Source organism: Lagenorhynchus albirostris, chromosome 2 (genome assembly GCF_949774975.1).
Source record: "Lagenorhynchus albirostris chromosome 2, mLagAlb1.1, whole genome shotgun sequence".
NCBI lineage: Eukaryota > Metazoa > Chordata > Mammalia > Artiodactyla > Delphinidae > Lagenorhynchus > Lagenorhynchus albirostris.
In genome coordinates, this window is record NC_083096.1 from 18,765,192 (window position 1) to 18,783,803 (window position 18,612).

Here is an 18,612-nt window from a genome sequence, read left to right on the forward strand (position 1 = left end):
AACCGAAGGGTAATGAGACCCAGCTCTACCTTCGACGCATAAACCTCTGATTTAGAAGGGGAGGGTGTAAACATTAAAGACAGCCATCAGAATTGATCTGAAACCCCTGCTATTATGGTATCTCCCCATCTAGTGCGACCCCCCACCCAAAGCTGTTTAACCTTTCAGTACAAACGACTACCTCTGTTGCTCTATTGTCAACTGTAATTTGCCCGTGCAGCTATACAACCTCAGACAAAGTCGGCTTTTCATCTGAGCTTCCTCAAAGGACGGTGCAGCCACATTTAAGCTCAAGTTAATTCGGCTTAGGCCGTCTTCACTCCTGCTGGAGCCCGGAATCCGCGGCTACCAGGCCCCCGGAGCCCTCGCCTCTGCCCCCAGGGCCTCCCCCCATCTCCCCCCCAACCCCCCGCCCCGTCTCAATTGCTCTGGACCAGTTCATTTCGCCACAGCCCGGAGCCGCTCGGAAAGTAAAGATTAAAGGGGAAAGTCGCAGCTGTATATTTATATTTTCATTGCTAGAAGGGAATTGATTTCCGCGCATTTATTTTGGTAGTTGTAATACACAAGGGCGGATTTGCGTCACCCGAGCAACTTGTCGGTGGAGATAAAGTTGTACAAATATTGAAAGGGGAAGTGCTAGGAGTCATTATAGAGTTTTTCTCCGGAAGAAATAAGGATTTCTGCAGTATCCTAAAATACTAAGGGCGCTTCTATTTTGAGACCAATCTTGCAGGCACATCCGCTCATTTAGTCCGAGTTTGAGCCCATCAAAAAACAGGAGATGACCTGAACTCCGGCGAGTCCAGGGTTTCCTGCTGCTTTCTTGGTTCTGAGGGGTGGTGGGGGGAGTAAGGAGGAGGAGGGGATTCTGCGGACTCAAAAGGGGGAGAGGGGCCCGCAGAGCCGAAGCCCGGGCCTGGGAAGGAGTGTGGAGGGTAGGCAGGAGGTCGTTCCAAAGGTTTCCTTTTTCGCGTTTCCCTCCGGGAGCTCCGGGTGGGTCTGGGTTGCGCTGATGCGGTTGCAATGAAGCCGAGAGTCTGGGAGAGCAGAAGGGCGCACGGGGCAAGTTGCAATTTACAATCAAGCCGCGGGTTTTGCCGGGAGAAAGGAGCGGGAGGCGGGGCTAAGAGTCTGCGGGGGAAAACTCGCCTTCGGGCCTCGTCCTCACCCTTCCTGCCTCCTTCCCCGGGGCCTTGAAATGCTGCAGAGGCGGGTGGTGGATGCAGCTGGAAACCCGGAGAGCCCGCGTTCCGCGCAGCCTTTACCCTGCACCCACTCCCGAGGGTCGCGTCTTATTTGCCGGCCGGCTGCCGGGGGTGAGGCCTAAATATTAGCGCCTCTTTTCGAACTGTGAGTTTGTGCTTAGGCCGCGGCTTCAATGTTTGCAGCGGAATTGGAAGTGACACCGGAAAAGAGAGAAAGAGAGGGCTTAAGGCCACCCTTACCACACTCGCGCTAGTGTTTTACCCTGAGGGCAGTGAAGTTATACTGAGGCCGCCCCCTCCCACAGGAGTCTCCCCAGAATCATCAGCCTTTTCCTGCAAGGCCTGCACTGGAGCCTTTCAAGGAGGGTCCAGCACCTCGAGTGGCTTTATGCTTGTCTACCCCTTGGCCTCTGGCTAGAAACAGAAGGACTGGTCGTCCTGCGTTTCTCTCACCCCAGGTGCCCTTCACCTCAGCAGATCACCTCCCTCTTTTCCATCTCTGGACATAACACCTCTGTCGCGGCTGAGGCTGCACGGAGCAGGGCAAGAAACCCCCTTAGTAAAAGAGGGAGGGAGAGACAGAGACAGACAGAAGCTGGTGGGGGGGGGAGGGGGCGGCGGTTGTTCTCAGTGCTGGCTGGTTACAAATGATTGATTAGTGATTGATACTTCCCAGGACAAAGTCAAAAGCTTAAAATGACAGCATCGGCAACCAGAGGCTAGAAACCAAATTCATTAGCCCAAATCCTGAACTCGAGATAGGCATGGCAAATTCAGTTGCCTTCCTGGGTTTCTTCGGCAAGCCCTGTAAATACTGAAGTGGGGAAGAAAAAAAAAAAGCCACAGAAACTTTATTGCAACTATATTGAAAGTCTGGGGAGGAAAACGCCACAGAAGATGCTGTTCTGTTAGAAGATGCTTATTAGGACAATCGAAAACAAAAGATTTCTCTGTTTCATTATTATTATTTTATTTTCTTCCTGAAAATGTGCAAGAAGAGCTCATCTGGGTGGCCTGTGGTTTGTATGGGAGAGGGGTGGGGAAATCCACTCTGACTATAATTTAAAAGAGAACGAATTCTTAAAATAGAGATGTTGTTGTTGCAGAAAACCCCGCACTACACCCACTATGCGCTCTGAAGACCCGAAGTCCGAAGTGAAGACGTCGGTCACCGCTGAAGCTTCTCCTGCGACCAGGCCCAGGGGGTTCCCTGGAGAAATAGTCACAGCATTGAAAGTAGTATTTAACCCCAAGGAAATCTACTCTTGTGGGCCCTTGCAAAACAATGGACCCCACGTGATCGGGGATGTGGCGGAGAAGGGAGGGTGACATTTCCTACAAGGTGCATTAAAGGAGGGGACGCGCGTGCCGCTCTCCCAGGTTTCGGACGGCTGCTTGTTTTGTTGTCTCCGAGGCTCAGGTTGGCTGCGTCCAAGAGAGACGTTCGGAGACATCCATCTTATTTTGTTTGAAAAGTTACTGGTTCAAGTTGTCAGTGTGTGACAGCTCGGAATACAGCTAATTTGCGACCGCCCCTCCTCTCTTCCCTGAGGATCTCCGAGGCAGGGAAGCGGACCCAGTGCCGCCGCATTCCCGCGCGAGAGCAGAGCAGGGCAGCGTGGGGGCGGGGACCCACGAAGGACGGAGCTTTGTAGAAGACACCGACTCTCGGGATAAAGGCCGACTGGAGAAAAATCTGGCCCGAGTGATGTAAACAGGAGGGAAACCTAGGGCGCCGCCAGAGTTCCACAAGGCGGGCCTTGCACCCGCGATAATCTGCGGGAGCACCAGCTTCCCTAGGCGAGAGCTCCAGGAGCGCTGTGACCAACTCTCCACGCCTGGTGCCGGTTCGGAGCTGCAGAAGTTAGTGGGAGTTAGAACTCCCTGGAGCAGCTGTTCGAAGTCCCCTACCCTTTGCAGAAGGACGCGCCCGACCAAGCACAGCCCACGCGCCAGCAGCAAACAGATTGGCGTGGCCGGGGCGTGGCCGAAGGGGCGGGCCACGCCCTCTTTCCCAGTTCCCCTCCACTTCCCACTCCTATTGGTCACCAGGATGGCCAATGAGCGCTCGGATCGAGGTCCTACCCTGGGTCTGACTCGAAAGCTCCTGCCAAAACTTTGGGAGTTTTTAGAGAGGAGTTTTTTTTTTTTCTTCTTATTACTTTTTTTTTCTTTTTAAACTAACGGACTATTATTGTTATTGTTTTAAATTTAGCTGTTAAGGCTTAGCTGTTTGAGTGTTTCTTTCGGTGCCCGGCGCCTGTCTCCCCGGCTTCCCTGGCGTTTGTGGAGCCGCGGCCCCCGCCCGCCTAGCGGCTCCAGCACCCCTCGCTCGCCTACAGCCCGCGGGGAGCGCGGGCGCCGCGCCGCCTTTAAAGTGAGGCCAGGGGCCGAGGCCGTGAGTGGCTGGGATCCGGCCCTCGCCTCCTCCCTCGGTGGCGCTAGGGCTCCCTGGCCTCCCTTCAGTTCGGACGGAGAAGAGTAAGCGGATCGTCCCCGGCTGGGCTGCCGCCTCCTCCTGGACTTAGCGCGCCCCTCCCCGCGCCCCTCCCCACCCACCGGGCCCGGCCAGGCCGCGGCGGCAGCTCCGTGCACCCCGCCAGAATGTTCGCCGCCGGGCTGGCTCCCTTCTACGCGTCCAACTTCAGCCTCTGGTCGGCCGCCTACTGTTCCTCCGCCGGCCCGGGCGGCTGCTCCTTCCCCCTGGACCTCGCTGCCGTCAAGAAACCCTCCTTCTGCATCGCGGACATCCTGCACGCCGGCGTTGGGGAGACGGGGGCGGCTCCGGAGGGTCTGGCGGGGGCCTCGGCCGCTGCCCTCACCGCACACTTGGGATCGGCTCACCCGCACGCCTCTTTCCAAGCTGCCACCAGATCCCCGCTTCGACCCACCCCGGTGGTGGCGCCCTCCGAAGTCCCGGCTGGCTTCCCTCCGCGGCTGTCCCCGCTCTCAGCCGCCTACCACCACCATCACCCACAACAGCCACCGCAGCAGCAGCAACCGCAGCAGCAGCAGCCTCCGCCTCCACCCCGGGCTGGAAGCTTGCAGCCCCCAGCCTCCGGGTCGCGGCTGGTCCCGAATCCCCACCATAGCGCTTCCGCCCCGGCCCCCTCCAGTAAGGACCTCAAATTTGGAATTGACCGCATTTTGTCTGCAGAATTTGACCCAAAAGTCAAGGAAGGCAACACACTGAGAGGTAGGTCTTGGGCGAGAGGCTGCAGGCCTCTGAACAGGGCACTGACGCACTCCCCGATCCTTGGGCCATTTGGGATTCCTTTGAGTGTTTTCACAATTAAGGACAAATCGGTAAAATGAGGGAGAAGAGAATGAGTTGTAAGGAGACTGTGAAACATTAGGTTTAAAACTCACCTGCTCTACATTTACAAAAAAAAGAGGAAGAAGAATCCAGAGATGCTTTAAAAACACATGCCACGGAATCAGTATTCATAAAAACGTTGGTGTAAATAATATTTGCTAAAATGACTATCATCTCTCTGTCTCTTTAATCACGTATCTACAAAGAGAACTACCTTATTTGGCAGGAAAAGCCCTTTTGGGAACACTTTCCCGTCCATTTGTCTGCTTTCTAGTGAAATTCCACCCAAGGAATATAGATGAACAATATTGACTCTAAACTCCCAAGAGAGCAGGGTGAGGGATCCTTTGGAGGGACAGTTTAGGTCTGTGGAATTCTTGGAAGGCACCTGAAAGTGACTTCGTTTAGGCCTCTTTACCTGAAGTCCTTCCTAGCTGTATGCGTGGACGTGCACCTGTGGGACACACAGGAACAGTTCGTGCAGTGCCCCTGGGCCACTGTCGGGAGAGAGGCGTCCCGGCGGCGCGGAGACAGAGGTCTCTCACCACTTCCCTTCAGGAAAACGGAACGGAGGGGTGGGGGAGGAGACGAACAAGTCCCAGAGAGTGTGAGTGTGGCTTTGCCGGAGGGGTAACAACTCTTCTTTTCCCTCGTCCCCAGATCTCACATCGCTGCTAACCGGCGGGCGGCCCGCGGGGATGCACCTCCCCGCTCTGCAGCCCTCCACCGGCCAGTTCTTCGCGTCTCTAGATCCCATTAACGAGGCTTCTGCCATCCTGAGTCCCTTAAGCTCGAACCCGAGAAATTCAGTTCAGCATCAGTTTCAAGACACCTTTCCAGGTACGGAAACCCTCCTGATCGACGGCCTAACGGGCAGGTCGACTGCCAAAACACTTAGGACTGGAGTATCACGTGGCCACCGAGGTGTAGCAATCCCGGAGTTGATGCGGGAGGCTACCACGTCCGGAGAGAAACCGAAAGATTTCTCAGTGAGCTAGCTCATTCTTCGGTCGGCTCCCGGGGTTAAGGGGTGGGGAGCCTGGGGAGGGAAGAAAGTGTGCGCGAGCGGGTGGGCTGGGGGGGGGCTCCCTAGTCTTTTCGCCCGAGAGGGTGCTTTGAAAATGCAGCAAGTGGTGGTGTTACTAACATACACTCATTTTGGAATGATCTTAAACATTTGCCAGAAGGTTCCGTCTTCACGATGGGCATGGATGCGAGTACACACACACACACACACACACACACACACACACACACACACAGAGTGGAGAATCGAGGATGTCATCTTTAGATCCTTTAGGCCGAGGCGCATTTTCGCCTGCTCTTAGCATGCCTGATGGCCATGCATTCGGTTTATGTCTTTACTTTGGAATTAATCGGTGAAACGCCGGGCTTCTCCACTCCAGACTCGCGTTAGGCCTTCGGCCTATGGTCTTAAGAGCCGTACATTTCCTTCTTAGAGCGGCCATTCTGTGTCTGCGTGAAGGGCTTTCAGAGCCGACTGTTAACGTAAAACAAGTTTAAGCATCACAGTGAGCCCCAGGCGTGCAGGCCGCGGATAGGGCAATAACTGAGTCCTCCTGTCTCTCTCTTGCTCCCGCATGGTGGCAGGTCCCTACGCTGTGCTCACGAAGGACACCATGCCGCAGACGTACAAGAGAAAGCGCTCGTGGTCACGGGCGGTCTTCTCCAACCTGCAGAGGAAAGGTCTGGAGAAAAGGTTTGAGATTCAGAAGTACGTGACCAAGCCAGACCGAAAGCAGCTGGCCGCGATGCTGGGTCTCACCGATGCTCAGGTAAGCCAGCTCTGGCCCCGACGTACAGCCCCCTTGACGGGCAGCAGCTCGCGGCCTAGCCCCAAGGCCCCCTCCGCCGGCCGACTCTCCTTTTGCAGTGGAAACACTAGATCTCGAATTTCAGGAGACTAGGTGGACTTCTCAATTTGAGCTAGGAGAGAGGAAGGGGGTGGGGGAGAAGGACAGAAAGCATAGCCCATCCCCAAAGAGGTTTGTCAACAAGCGCTGCGTGTTTATTTTGGCCAACAAGCGAAAGCATGTTGCCGAGAAGGCAAAGAGGCAGCAGGAGATAATAATTATATACTCGACTGTAGCACAATTTGCTGTAGGAGGCAGTTTATTTCAGAAGAGATAAAACTCCAAAGTCAAGAAATTGTTGTTGTTTCTTCCCCCCTCCTGTCCTCCCTCCCTCATCCTCCTCCTGCTGCTGCTGGATTGTGAAATCCCCAGTTGTGAGGAAGTGAAAACATTATTTCAAACGGAATTACTTAGCCCCAGTAGGGCAAGAAGTCCACTTGGAGCTGCCACAGTCAGTCCGATTTTCTAACGGCATAATGGGAGGGGGAAGTGAGGAAGAGAAAGAAAAAGAGATTTTCTTAGAACACCCAAGAGCATTTCACCAGGTTCTGCCTAGTTGAGTTTCTTCTTTTTCCAAGACAAATCTTCAAATAGCAAATCTATTGTGCCTGAATTCAATATGTTTTCTTTTCTCAAGTTCAAGGCCTGTTTTTTTTTTTTTTTAAGTTTTGAAAATAGAAGAGTCATCGTTCTCGAACACCTCACCACAATGGCCCTTGCTCCCTGGGTGCTTCTGTCCTCCATCACACAACTCCCCTCCCCAGCACACACACTGGAAGAGCCCAGCCGTTTTCCACCAGCTGTGGATGTTATTTTTAAAAGGGAAGCTGGAACTTGTGTGAACGCATTGGGACCCCCAGGGGATTGTATATTTATATAGATTCTCCGCCCCATCCCTACCCCCTTCCTCCACTTTGCACAGGTTTAATTCCAGTGTTCTCTGAGCCCACAGAAGGATTAGTCTATCCCGGGCAGGAGCAGGGTCCTTATCAGCTTCTGAGTACACACATGCCAAGGAAATGCTCTCTTATAGAAAGTCCATTGGTGCCCCACCCCACTGGGATTAACTCTTTGAACCCCCTTCCCCCTTTGTTTTCCACGGTTGCTCCTTAAAAAGAATTGTTTTTGTAGGGACTTGCCTTGGGTAGTGGCAGTAGAGGAGGGGCCCAACTTAGCAGGGATTCTTAACATTGGGTCACCAAACCCTTGAAACTGTGTGCAAAATCTTGGGTATATGTGCATTTTCCTGGGTCAGGGGTCCATAATTGTAATCAGATTCGTGGGAGGGGGGTTCCTGGCTCAAGTGGGGTCAAGAAGCATCGACTTAGAGCATTGATCCTCCCTAGTTTGAGGGCAAGGTGCAGGGATCTGCCTTTCCAACAGGCATCCAGGTCACTCCAGGCTAGCGGTCGGAGGGCCACATTTTGAGAAACAGTCCTAGTTGCTTCCCTAGGCGAGGGTCTCTGGTGATCCTCGTGGTTTCCCTGGGCTGCCTCTCGGTCCCTGCTTCTAGCACAGTACCTGGCCTGTGGTAGAGGTGCTGGGGACAACTGGCGACGCTTTCCCGCCTTTGGGAGTGCCCCAGGGTGCGCGCAAGTCCAATAGGAGCGAGCCTGCGTCTCACCTCCGTGTCCCTACTTGTCTCCCGGTGCGGCGCGGCGCAGGTGAAGGTGTGGTTCCAGAACCGGCGGATGAAGTGGCGACACTCCAAGGAGGCCCAGGCCCAGAAGGACAAAGACAAGGAGGCTGGCGAGAAACCGTCGGGCGGAGCCCCAGCTGGCGACGGCGAGCCGGAGCTGAGCCCCAGCCGCTCGGAGGGCGAGGCTGAGAGCGAGAGTAGCGACTCCGAGTCTCTGGACATGGCCCCCAGCGACACGGAGCGGACTGAAGGGGCCGAGCGGTCTCTGCACCAAACGACGGTCATCAAGGCCTCGGCCGCCGGCGCCCTCCTCGCCGCCAGCAGCGGAGGCAGTGGAGGGAGCGGCGGCGGCGGCGGTTTTAACTTCGGCGTTCTCAGTAGCGGCAGCACCGGCGGCGCCGGGAGCTCCGGCGGCCACAGCAGCGGCAGCGGCGCCTCGGAGCTGCTTCCTGCGCTCCAGCCAGCCCTTGGCAGCGCCCCCAAAAGCCCCGAGCCCGCCCCGGCGCCGCTCGGCGGCCTCTAGACTGGACGAGGTTGGAGGAGACGCAGGGCCCTGCGTGCAGGCTCCCAGCCTTCCAGTGTGGGCTGGATTCTGTGCCTACTTTCCAGTGGCGGCGGGAGTCCCAGCTTGCGCATCGCTGTCCGGGCCGGTGCAGCCCACCCCGCCCAGAGCCGAGGGGAGTCGGAGTGCCTCTCGCCAGGCTCCCAGCTCCCGCCGAGCACTTTTGCCTGGATACAAGCAGCTCGCACTGTGAAGCGTTGGACTAAACAGTCCTCCCCGCATTAGGGGTCGTGGCGGAAAGACGATGCACTTAGGATGCCACAGACTTGTAAATAAAATGTTTACTATGGTTTGTAAAGGCCGCTTGGCTTGCTGGGGCGATGCAGTCGTTAGGGTCTGGAATCTCCGACCCGGACCTTAGCCCCGGGACACTGCAGGTCCCAGCAGCTGGAGGTGGGGGACTAGAATTTCGGGGGGACATGCTGCAACCTCAGAGCCACCTTGCTGCAGAGATCGGCGCCGGGGCTTAGGGGTTCCACCAGTTCAGAGGTCTCGTAGGCCTCGCTAACCACCACTGATCCGGTGATCGCAACGCTGAGTGTGGCCTGAGAGCTCAGTCGGCCATAGAATCTGTCAGGCCTGTCGGGCAGATGGCTCCCCCAGCTGGAGTCAGGACGCGAGGAGTGTGCGCACCAGCCTTCCGCAGCTCCAGCTTAAGCAGAGTTGAGTGGAGAAGACAGTGGTGCGGGACAGGGTCAGCCTAGCGACAGCTGGTACTAGAGAGGCAATTCCAGCGCAAACTGCCCCTTGCTTGGGGATGGAATAGGGGACGCAGCAGGTTTGTAGTGTGTAGAGAAAAGGGTAGACGGAATAGACAGGTCACAGGAGTTAGGTCTGGAAGCCTGAGGCTGAGATAGCTTGAAAGCTGCTAAAACATTTGCAGGGCAGGATGGTGATCTTTTCAAGGTCCCCTCCCTTGTCCAAGGTTGAGGAGGAGCCCAAACCAGAACTCGGAGTTCCTGGCTCCCATTTGGCCAGTGAAGGATCTGCTAAACCGCACACCATCTGCCCCCCATCGGCGTGTACACAGACACACACACAGACACACACACGATCTTCCTTTGCAATTGGGCCGCTACAGGTGTCCAGTTGAAGTCTTACCCCACCCCAAGCTGGGGTGAGATGAAAGGCAGTTTCCCCATCACACTGCAACTGGAATATAGCACATCTGTTTTGTCTCCATGTTGCTACTGGGATGGACCATTCAATTCTTTTCTCTTTTTTTGAAATCTTGAAGCGTCAAATCTCTCTCTGAAGACACCCATGCCCCCTCCCCTGGAAACCACGAAATGTTCGGAGTTGGTAAAAAGTGATTTCAGGAGAGTTTAGAACAAATAGACATGGTGGACAAACCTGATCATCCGGGTCTATTTGACACTGAGCTGGGGCAAAGCCACAGGCCTCTTACAGGCCCGTCATCCATTATGGGAAGCAGGTTGTCACATGGAACCCCTTAGGGAGAGAGAGTGTTGCTCCTGTGTAGATACTGAGGCCAGCAAGCCTAGGACCCACTCCAGACCCCTGGCCTTATCGAGAAGGCTCCTAGCAGCTCCCTGGTCTGGCTTGGCTGTTTCCCCATTTTGACCCATTCGCTTGAGCACAGAGACCTCTTTTCTAGACGTCTGCGTCCAAGGGCAGAGTAGAGGTCTCAGATTTAGTCTTCTTGGCCTGGCTCAGCTGGTCACCTGGGCAAGTCCCAGAGTGCAGCCCAGGGATGCAAAGCTGACTATTGCCTGCTGAAGTGAGCCACTCAACCCCCCCAATGGAGCTGAACCCCTAGAGAAACGTGCACAGGGGGGAGGGGAACCACCGGGGTGGTCTGGCCTAGGAAAGATGAGAAAGGTAAAGTGCCCCAGAAGGACCTCAAGTTAAATGGGGACACCAGCCAGCTGTTATCCCTAAATGGAGCATATGTTTTGGGGTGATTGCAGTCTCCACACTTGCTGTGAGTCCCAGCCCTGGGTTAGGATGACTCCTCTACACCACAGGCTTTGCTACCTGAACTGTAGGAGTCTCTCTGTACCTTTATTTTGCCTTCACTTCCGAAATTCATTTCCTCCCACTACAGAAATCCTGGACATCCCAGGAACATCGAATTTTGAGGCACTTAAATTCAGTTCTGGCTGGGAAGGCAAGCTGAGGAGGGGGCCGTGCTTTCTGCACATCGCAGCTACCCCTCTTCACGAGGCCCGCGAGGAGCTCATGATCCCACACCCGCGCTGCATTTTCCTGTCTGGGTCCTGGGCTTTTGAAACTGAAGGAGAACTTTTCGCTCAGGGACTTCAGGCATGTGATCTCAGGTAGAATTCGCCCTTACCCCAGTCAGGTTTCGCCAGACTACAGGGCACGGTGGAGCTGAAGGGCTGGGAATGAAATGGGCCATCGGGAGTCAGGATGCTCCTGGGCGGGGGGGGGGGTCGTCACAGGAGGCGCCCCTTCCTCAGCCACCACGGTGGTCTGTCGTTCCTGAATATTTTCCCCGTGAAACATTAGCGGGTCTGTCCCCTGGGCTGTGGAGGTCTTCCAGATTTTCATCAGGAACGGAGTATAATAAGCCCGGGAGAAGTTTAAAGTTCATTTTGAAGGAAAGCTGCCGGGTCGGAGGGTCTCTCTAGGCGGGATGGAAAAGCAGCATTTCGGGCCAGGCCGCGTCATCCCCGGGACTGCTCGCTCGGCCCCGTGTACGGGGATTTTCCCGAGGGCGCTCGATGCTAGCAAGAGTGGCCAGGGAAGCTAGAAATTCTTGAACTAAGACCGAGATTTCGCAGGCACGGAAGGAAAGGCAGAGCGCGCCAGGTCCGCGGACCCCAGACCGGCCCTGGCCCGCAGAGCTGGGGCTTGGAGGAGGCGGGTGCGCCCGGGCCCAGGGCCCCAGAGAACAGCAGAGCCGCGCTCCCCGCCCTTACCCCCGCACCCCGACCCAGGCTTCGCCCTTTGCTGAAAGCAGTAATAACTCTTTGCCCAGAGCAGGGCCCCACCTCGCCAGCCCCGGAGCCCTGGCGGCGCCAAGCCCTCCGAGCAAGGTTACCTCTGCGCAGCTCTGAGCGCGCAGAGGGCGGGCGAGCAGCGCGCGCCTCTCTGGGACTCGAGGGGGATCGGCTACGCCCCTCGGGTGCACGCACGCCACACACACACACAACTCTTACACACGTAGGTCAAATACAAATACACAGGCCCTCAAAGGCACACAGAAACGCAGACGCGGACGGGCTAGTTCAGCAAATAAAGTTCCACGTTCTCCTCCAGATGGCAAAGCAAAATGAAGAGACTCACACCGCCTTCCTCTGCCAGTGTGAGTGCCTGGGGCGCTTGTCTCTAGAAAAGTTTTCTTGCACCAAGATTCGCTGACTAAGCCACTGAAAGCAGGCACCGCATTCCCCTGCGCTTGTCTGCCTCAGCCGAGGGTGGGCAGGGGCCGCGATGCCGGGAGTTGTTGGGAGCGTGTAGCCGTCGCCGTCCTGTCCCCACTGAGGCTAAAACTGTCCGATCCTATGGCACTTCAAGGAGAGGTCTTGCCTCTAACTGAGGCTGTGGCCCTCATACCCTCCAATGGAGATCATCCCTTGTCTCCACCCGCCCCCCCCTCCAGCTAGGATTCGCTCGTATGGTGGAGGTGGGGGGCAGTTGCTCAGACTCCAGTTGTCACAGATCCTTCCAAACGTCAGAGGGAACGAGCGGCTCTGGGATCTTTTTGTGGCCGCTCCCTCTAACTAGGGTCTGAAGTGGGGTGTGGGCAAGTGTTCTAGTTTGCGGCCAGCTTGGCGCAGGTGAGCTCTGAGTGCCGGACCTACTTGGTCCCTCCTGCTCTAGGTACCAGAAGCCGACATACCGGGAAGGTGACCTCGGGTTCTCCCGTAGCCACAGCCTCCGGGAGCTTTGGGGTGCGCTGCAGCAGGGGATGCTCTGCGGGCGTTTTAGACTTGAGCTTTAACCTATTCCCGGATCTGACCCCACCAAAGTCCTCAAGCAGTGGCGGACTTTAAACAGACTGGAAGTGCAGGATGCGCCAGGCGCAGATCTGGAGCCAGAAATGAGAAGTCAGAGGCTGAGGTCGACACACCCTCCTCCGGTTTGCGCGCCCTAGTCTTCCCTCCACCTTCGTCCTTATTTAAGAAGGAAGAGCTGGTAGAGGGACTGAGGGCTCAGACCTCCCCGTGCGACGCGGTGATACTACTTTAAAGATGCTTGAGAGGGCCCTAAAGGCTCAGGGCCCTCAAACCCCCCCCCCTTTAGCCTTGGGTAGGGGTAAGGGGGTTGCACACACTGTGGTCTTTGTGAAGATGCAACTGCTGGGTTTTAAGGAGGACTTTAACGGCAGGTGTTCAAGCTGGGGGTGATACACCCCGATTTACTGTGCTTATGTCTGGCTCAGAGCCTCACCTTTGAGGTTGTGATGGGATTGGCCGGCGTCCCAAAAACGAACGATCCGCCTTCTCTGCGGCTTCTCACACACACGGATATTAGAACCTGCAGCGCGCACCCCTGCAGCGGTGCCCTTTGGGAATCCCAACTACTTACATGGGATGTACTTTCTAAGATATCAGTCCGGGTTCTAACGGAGCACAGGCTCTGCCCAGACCGGCTGGGGGGGGGCCTCTGAGCTTGGAAAATCCCAAGGTCCCTGGATTCCTTAGCTGCCTTGCCCTCACTCACTTTAGGAATGAAGATTAAATGTCTCCGCAGGTATGATTACTTCATTTTAAAGGATGAGGCAACGGAGGCCGGGAGTCTTGACGTTTGCCCAAGATCCTCTAGAGAGTGAGTGCCAGGACTCGGATGGGCCATGGGGTTAGTGTCTCTGAGGTGCCAAAGAAGGAGAGGGATCCTCTAGGAATCGCAGGCCTGGGCTTCCCCCGGGGTTGACGCACCTGCCCTTCAGCCTGCGCCCTTTCCGTACAGGTTTAGCTTTGCTAATAGTGTCTAGGGCCCGGCCACACCCTGCTCACAGGAGTCTGCGACATCCTTGGTGCTCTTCCGTTTTCGTCGGTCGTTGCTGATAGTTGGGATTCTGGGCAGGACGCGGGTTGCGAGGCCTGACGGCGCCTGCCCCCGCAGCCGCCACGCCAGCTCCTCTCTTCCCTGCCCTTGGACTGGCCCCAGCCGCGGTAGATACTGAGCATCCTTCTTTTGCGCAATCCACAGATCAAGAACAGCGGCTACATCACCTGGCGCACGCTCAGAGCTCGCGTCTTCGGTGACCCCAACGACTCTTTCTGAGGAGCGGGTATGGGAAGAGGCCGGCGGGTGGAGCGCGGAAGCCTGATCCCAAGCCGGAATAGGGGAACCCAAGCTAGCCCAAGAAGCATTCATTCATTCACCAATTACCGCGAGACCTTGGAAAATTTATCTAATCAATTGGCTTCAGTGTCCTCATCTGTATAGTAGGAAATAATCAAAGTTACCTAACTTATAAATTGCTGAGGGTTAATTGCATTATTAAACGTGAAGTGAGAATAGTGGGTGGCATACAATCAGTGCTGTCGGCTTAGATGTTATTAAATTCATTCATTCGTTTATTCACTGCAGTATTTGAGGTGCTTATTAGTATCTGCACAGTTGGAAAAAAATGCATGACAATCCTTACTCTCCAGGAAATTAAATCCATACATGGAGGCTCTTTAATGTGTGCAGTCACAGTGTCCCCCTGGAGTGGGGCGCGGGGTGGGGGGAGAAAAAGCCTTTAAGGAGTATCCTAGAGTGTTTGGACCTGCTTCTGGATGACAGCAGGGGTTGCCTCGCAGACCCAGACTCCAGGAGATACCCATTTGCACTTCTTCCTCTTGGTACTCCTGGCGCTGTCCTCTGTGCCCACAGTAGGTGCTCAGTGCAGTGCTTGTGGGTGTGGTTGGGAGTTTTCCTTGGGAGTTGGAAGGGGACGAAGCTAGAATTTTCTGACACTTTGGCTCTGAGGGAAGCTTAACCAAGTGTCAGGGGTCCAAGGAGGGAAAAATATGTGCCCGCTGCTGAGATCATGTCAGGACACATAGCACTTCAGGAGTTTTATTAAGTTCTTGATTAATCGCGTAGAGGGGGGGGGTGTTCAAAACGGAAATACGATATCAACTGCCCCTTTAAGTGGCGGAAGTCACCCTCTGCGCGCGGTTGGAGAAATTCTAGCACCTAGCGCAGGGCTCGGCACAGGGAAGGCTACTCAGAAAATGTTTATTGAATAAACGAATAACACAATTACTGTGGCCCCTGTGGTAATTTAGAGTCTCAGGAACAATATGATCGCCTGGTTAGCACTGTAAACACAGGAGGAAGCTAAGAACAAAGTACAGAGCTACCGACTGGTGACCCTGGGAGAAGTGGACTTGGAAGCCACCAAGCATCTGACTGAGGATACCCAAGGGTCCCCGATACTAAGGCCATCACAGAGCAACGAGAAAACGAATTCACAAGCTCTGCTCAATACAACAGACGAAACGCTGTTCGCGCCAGTTCATCCTAGTGTTGAGTGTAGATGGGCACTGTTGGCCTCATCTTGTAAGTTGAATAACTCGTCCACAGTCACGTTGCTAGCGGTCGACAGAAGGACCAGGACTGAAGCCAAAAGCTTTCTGGGCTTTTTCCGGACCCCACTGCGGCCTGGCCGCGCGGGGCACTGGGGCTGCGGGAGCATCTCTGGGCGCAGGGAAGGGCAGTGCAGAGCCGAAAAGAAGGGGCGATGAGCCGGCTTCGGTGGGTCTGCATCTCGCCTTCTCCGCCTGCTGCGCAGCAGCGCCCGTTTGTTTCGCCGGTTCCGCAGTTACCCTCACCGCCCCCCCACCCGCAACTCGCCTCAGGTGATTTTCGGGTCAGTGAATTTCAGCCTCACTTTGCTTAGTCAGGGCTGTTTATTTGTGTTTGTCGGAATCGGGGTGAAGAATGCACACCGCTTGGTTCCCAGCACGTGATGGGAGCTCAAGAAATCAGCGGATGACGAGATGAAGGAGCAAATGAACTAATGCATGAATAAGACTGCGTTATCTCGCGATCCCCGCAGGCAATGGTCGCTGCATCCGGCCATTTTCTGGATCCCTCTATGGAGAGAATCGCAGGCCGTGCACACCCTCCAAGGGAGTGCCCAGGAGGCTCAGCGCTGTGCGATCTCCCCGCCACCCCTCCCCCAGAGCGCAGACCCGGCTCGAAGCCTCAGGCTTTCGGGGGTCGCCTGACTCCGCCCCGTTCGCCACTCTTTTGGGTCTAGTGGAGGGTCCCGGGTCCTCTGTCTTCTCAGATCCTCAACCCGCCGGCCGAGCACCCAGTACAAGGTCAGTGTGGGCCCTCGGGCTTCGACGTCGCCGCGGTTGGTCCAGACATCAGCACCGCGCGGGTGGGCAGCGCCCGGGAGATCATCCCTGTAAGGCTGCTTCGGGTCCTCCTCAGCGATCTAAGCCAGACCCCCTTGTCCCCGCCTCCCGCAGAGTCCCCGCTGCTTGTGCTGACCTCTCTTGCGCGCCAAGAGAGGTCAGCACAAGCAGAGGTCAGCACAGGCAGCAAGAGGTTGTGGCTGAACAAATGGGGTGAAAAGCTAGAAAGGAAAGGAGTCAGATACACAGTTTAGAGATTGAATGACGAGTGTGATTTAAACTTTCTTATTTACTTCGGTCTTCACTCTCCCTTCTCCTCCTCTCTTGCTTTGGGCATCCCATTTATTTTTGTTTTTCCCTCTTCCCTTCCTGCGCTCGGGTCTTCCGTTGCTTCTGAGATTGTTCAAGGTTCCACTCAGGTCTTGAAGAGGAGCTGGGCCACGCTGGCTCGGTTCTGGGGCGATCAAGGCGGACAACGTAAGAGGCAGGGTGTGTGACTTTAGAGGAGCGACCTGGCACTCCCAGAGGTGGTGGACTCCAGCCTTGTCTATGAACCAAAATGTACCGAAAGGCAGTGATTTACTTTATGATTTTAAAAAAAGGAATGGGCCCCTAAAAACAACATAAAAGACCCTCAAGGGCCCTTCCTCCCCAGAGGCATTGTTCAGGAGCCGAGGGCGATGTGTCTGTGACTCACGGGCCACCCGTAGCCTCCCTGTCATCCGTCAACACACGCGCCCATGGTTTGAGCCCCGACTCCATGCTGGGCGGGTTCTGGTTTAGGGATTGGCGGCGGCTCCGGCTGCAGCGATCTGAAGGTTCCCGGAAGTGTGTCCTCCGAACCAAAAGTTTCAGCAGCCGGAACCTTTCTTTCTCGTCTCTTTCCCACCTTTTTCGGTTTTCCTATCGCAGAAGAATGGTCGTAGGGAGACCCATCCTGCTTCCCGAATCCTCTTCCACGATGCCTGACAGTCAATTTGCTCAGCAACCTGGAGGCAGTTCAGTATCCCCTCTACTTACGTTAGAGGAACATACCTGACACAGAGCAGGGTCACAGTGATCTTGGTAAACAGACTCCCGCTCAAGAAGCGGAAATTGTTATTAAACTGTCACCAGTACTACCATCATCACACCGCTAATCTCTCCTGGATGGGGACGTCCCTTTCTCCGCGGTTTGAAATCACCCACGGTGGGGGCATGCAAGTGAAAGTAGAGGAAACAGACACGATCCTCTTCCACTCTTTCAGCGGGAATTGAAAATCTTGTATCTCATTTAACCTTCACAGCAACACTGGGCGGGAAGACACTCTTCTTCCACTCTTAATGAGTAAGACGTAGAGGTTGGGTAGTTTGATCCTGGTACCTACTCAGCTGGCAGGGGGCGTGGCCAAACCTCCGACTCAGAAACCCACAAGTTTCTTGCTACAATTCCTGAACTGGTGGGCTTCTGTGAGTCACTCTACAAAGAAAAAGTTCAAAGTTCAACGAAAAGCTTTGCTCTCTTTTTTGATGACCTTTTCGGATCATTCTATCAAATACCCACCTTAAATTGTGAGTGTAGATGCAACCACATAGAAATCTATTAAGAATTCAGTCGCTTCACCCCCAGGGAGAGCGCATTCCGGGTAGGGAGAGCGCATTTCGGGTAGGGAGAGCGCATTTCGGGTAGGGAGAGCGCATTCCGGGTAGGCAGAGGATGACCACCTCGGGAGGTGAGGGCCTACTACAAAAACACCTTTAAGCGACTGGTTGCCACGTGCACTGACTGTTCCCTCCACCTTCAGCTGGACAGAAGTGAGCGGTCTTGAACTCAAAGGCGCTTTCCCCTCCGCGCTCAGTTACCTCTTTCTCTTTCCATCCTCTCCTGGCCTCCCCCAGGCCTCGCCTCCTTCCCGCTCCATCTCTCCACCGCGACCTCCTTGGCTGCGGAGAGGAGCTTCCTGCAGGCTGTGGCCGGACTCCTAGCGCTGCTGTGCTGCCCTTGCGGCGACGGGAGAGCGAGGCGACCCGGGCAGCCGCCGCCGCCGCCGCTACCAGCAGCGCTCTGCCGCCCGTCTCAGCCACCCGGGCGGCGCCGGGAGGCGGCGGGAGGCGGGCGGACCCCGGCTTCGGAGCGCAGCGCCGGGCGGGGCGGGAAATTTATGGTCTGTGTACACTTTCTGGCTCCAGAGGCCCGCGCACCAGCAGGATGGTGCCACACGAGCCGAGGCCGCGAACTGGGGCCGCAGGCGCCCGGCCGTGTATGGTGCCCACGAGTCTCTCCTTCCTGCACCGCTAAGCTCATAAACATCCCTGGAGGGAGCGGCTGAAAACGAAAGTCCGGGCGGGAGGTGGGCTCAAACCTAGGAAACCTCAGAGGCGCATCTCTACTGGAGGTTGGGAATCGCGCCCTGGGTGCGGGTGGGATTGTAAGCCCAGTGTAGGGCTGAATGGTCCGCAGTGCGAACAGGTCACCGGTTCCATGTGTCGCTTACGCCCGGCGTCACGTCGAGGCCTAGACTCAGTCTTCGGCCCTTCCACCGGTGACAGATAAAAGGGCCCATCAAAAAGCCAGATTGTAGAGACACAGACGTAGAGAACAAACATATGGACATCAAGGGGGGAAGGGGTGGGTGGGTGGGATGAACTGGGAGATTGGGATTGATATATATACACTATGTATAAAATAGGTAAGTAATGAGAACCTACTGTATACGACAGGGAACTCTACTCAGTGCTCTG

General features: G+C 55.6%; 1 protein-coding gene across 1 annotated transcript; it reads left to right on the forward strand.

The window, feature by feature from the left end:
- The first annotated feature begins 2,459 nt into the window (after positions 1–2,459).
- On the forward strand, positions 2,460–8,897 carry HLX (H2.0 like homeobox). Its single transcript, XM_060127255.1, has 4 exons — positions 2,460–4,404; positions 5,185–5,364; positions 6,136–6,320; positions 8,063–8,897. Exons 1-4 carry the CDS (start codon positions 3,813–3,815, stop codon positions 8,558–8,560), a joined length of 1,455 nt encoding a protein of 484 aa, XP_059983238.1. The 5' UTR covers positions 2,460–3,812; the 3' UTR covers positions 8,561–8,897.
- Positions 8,898–18,612: the final 9,715 nt, after the last annotated feature.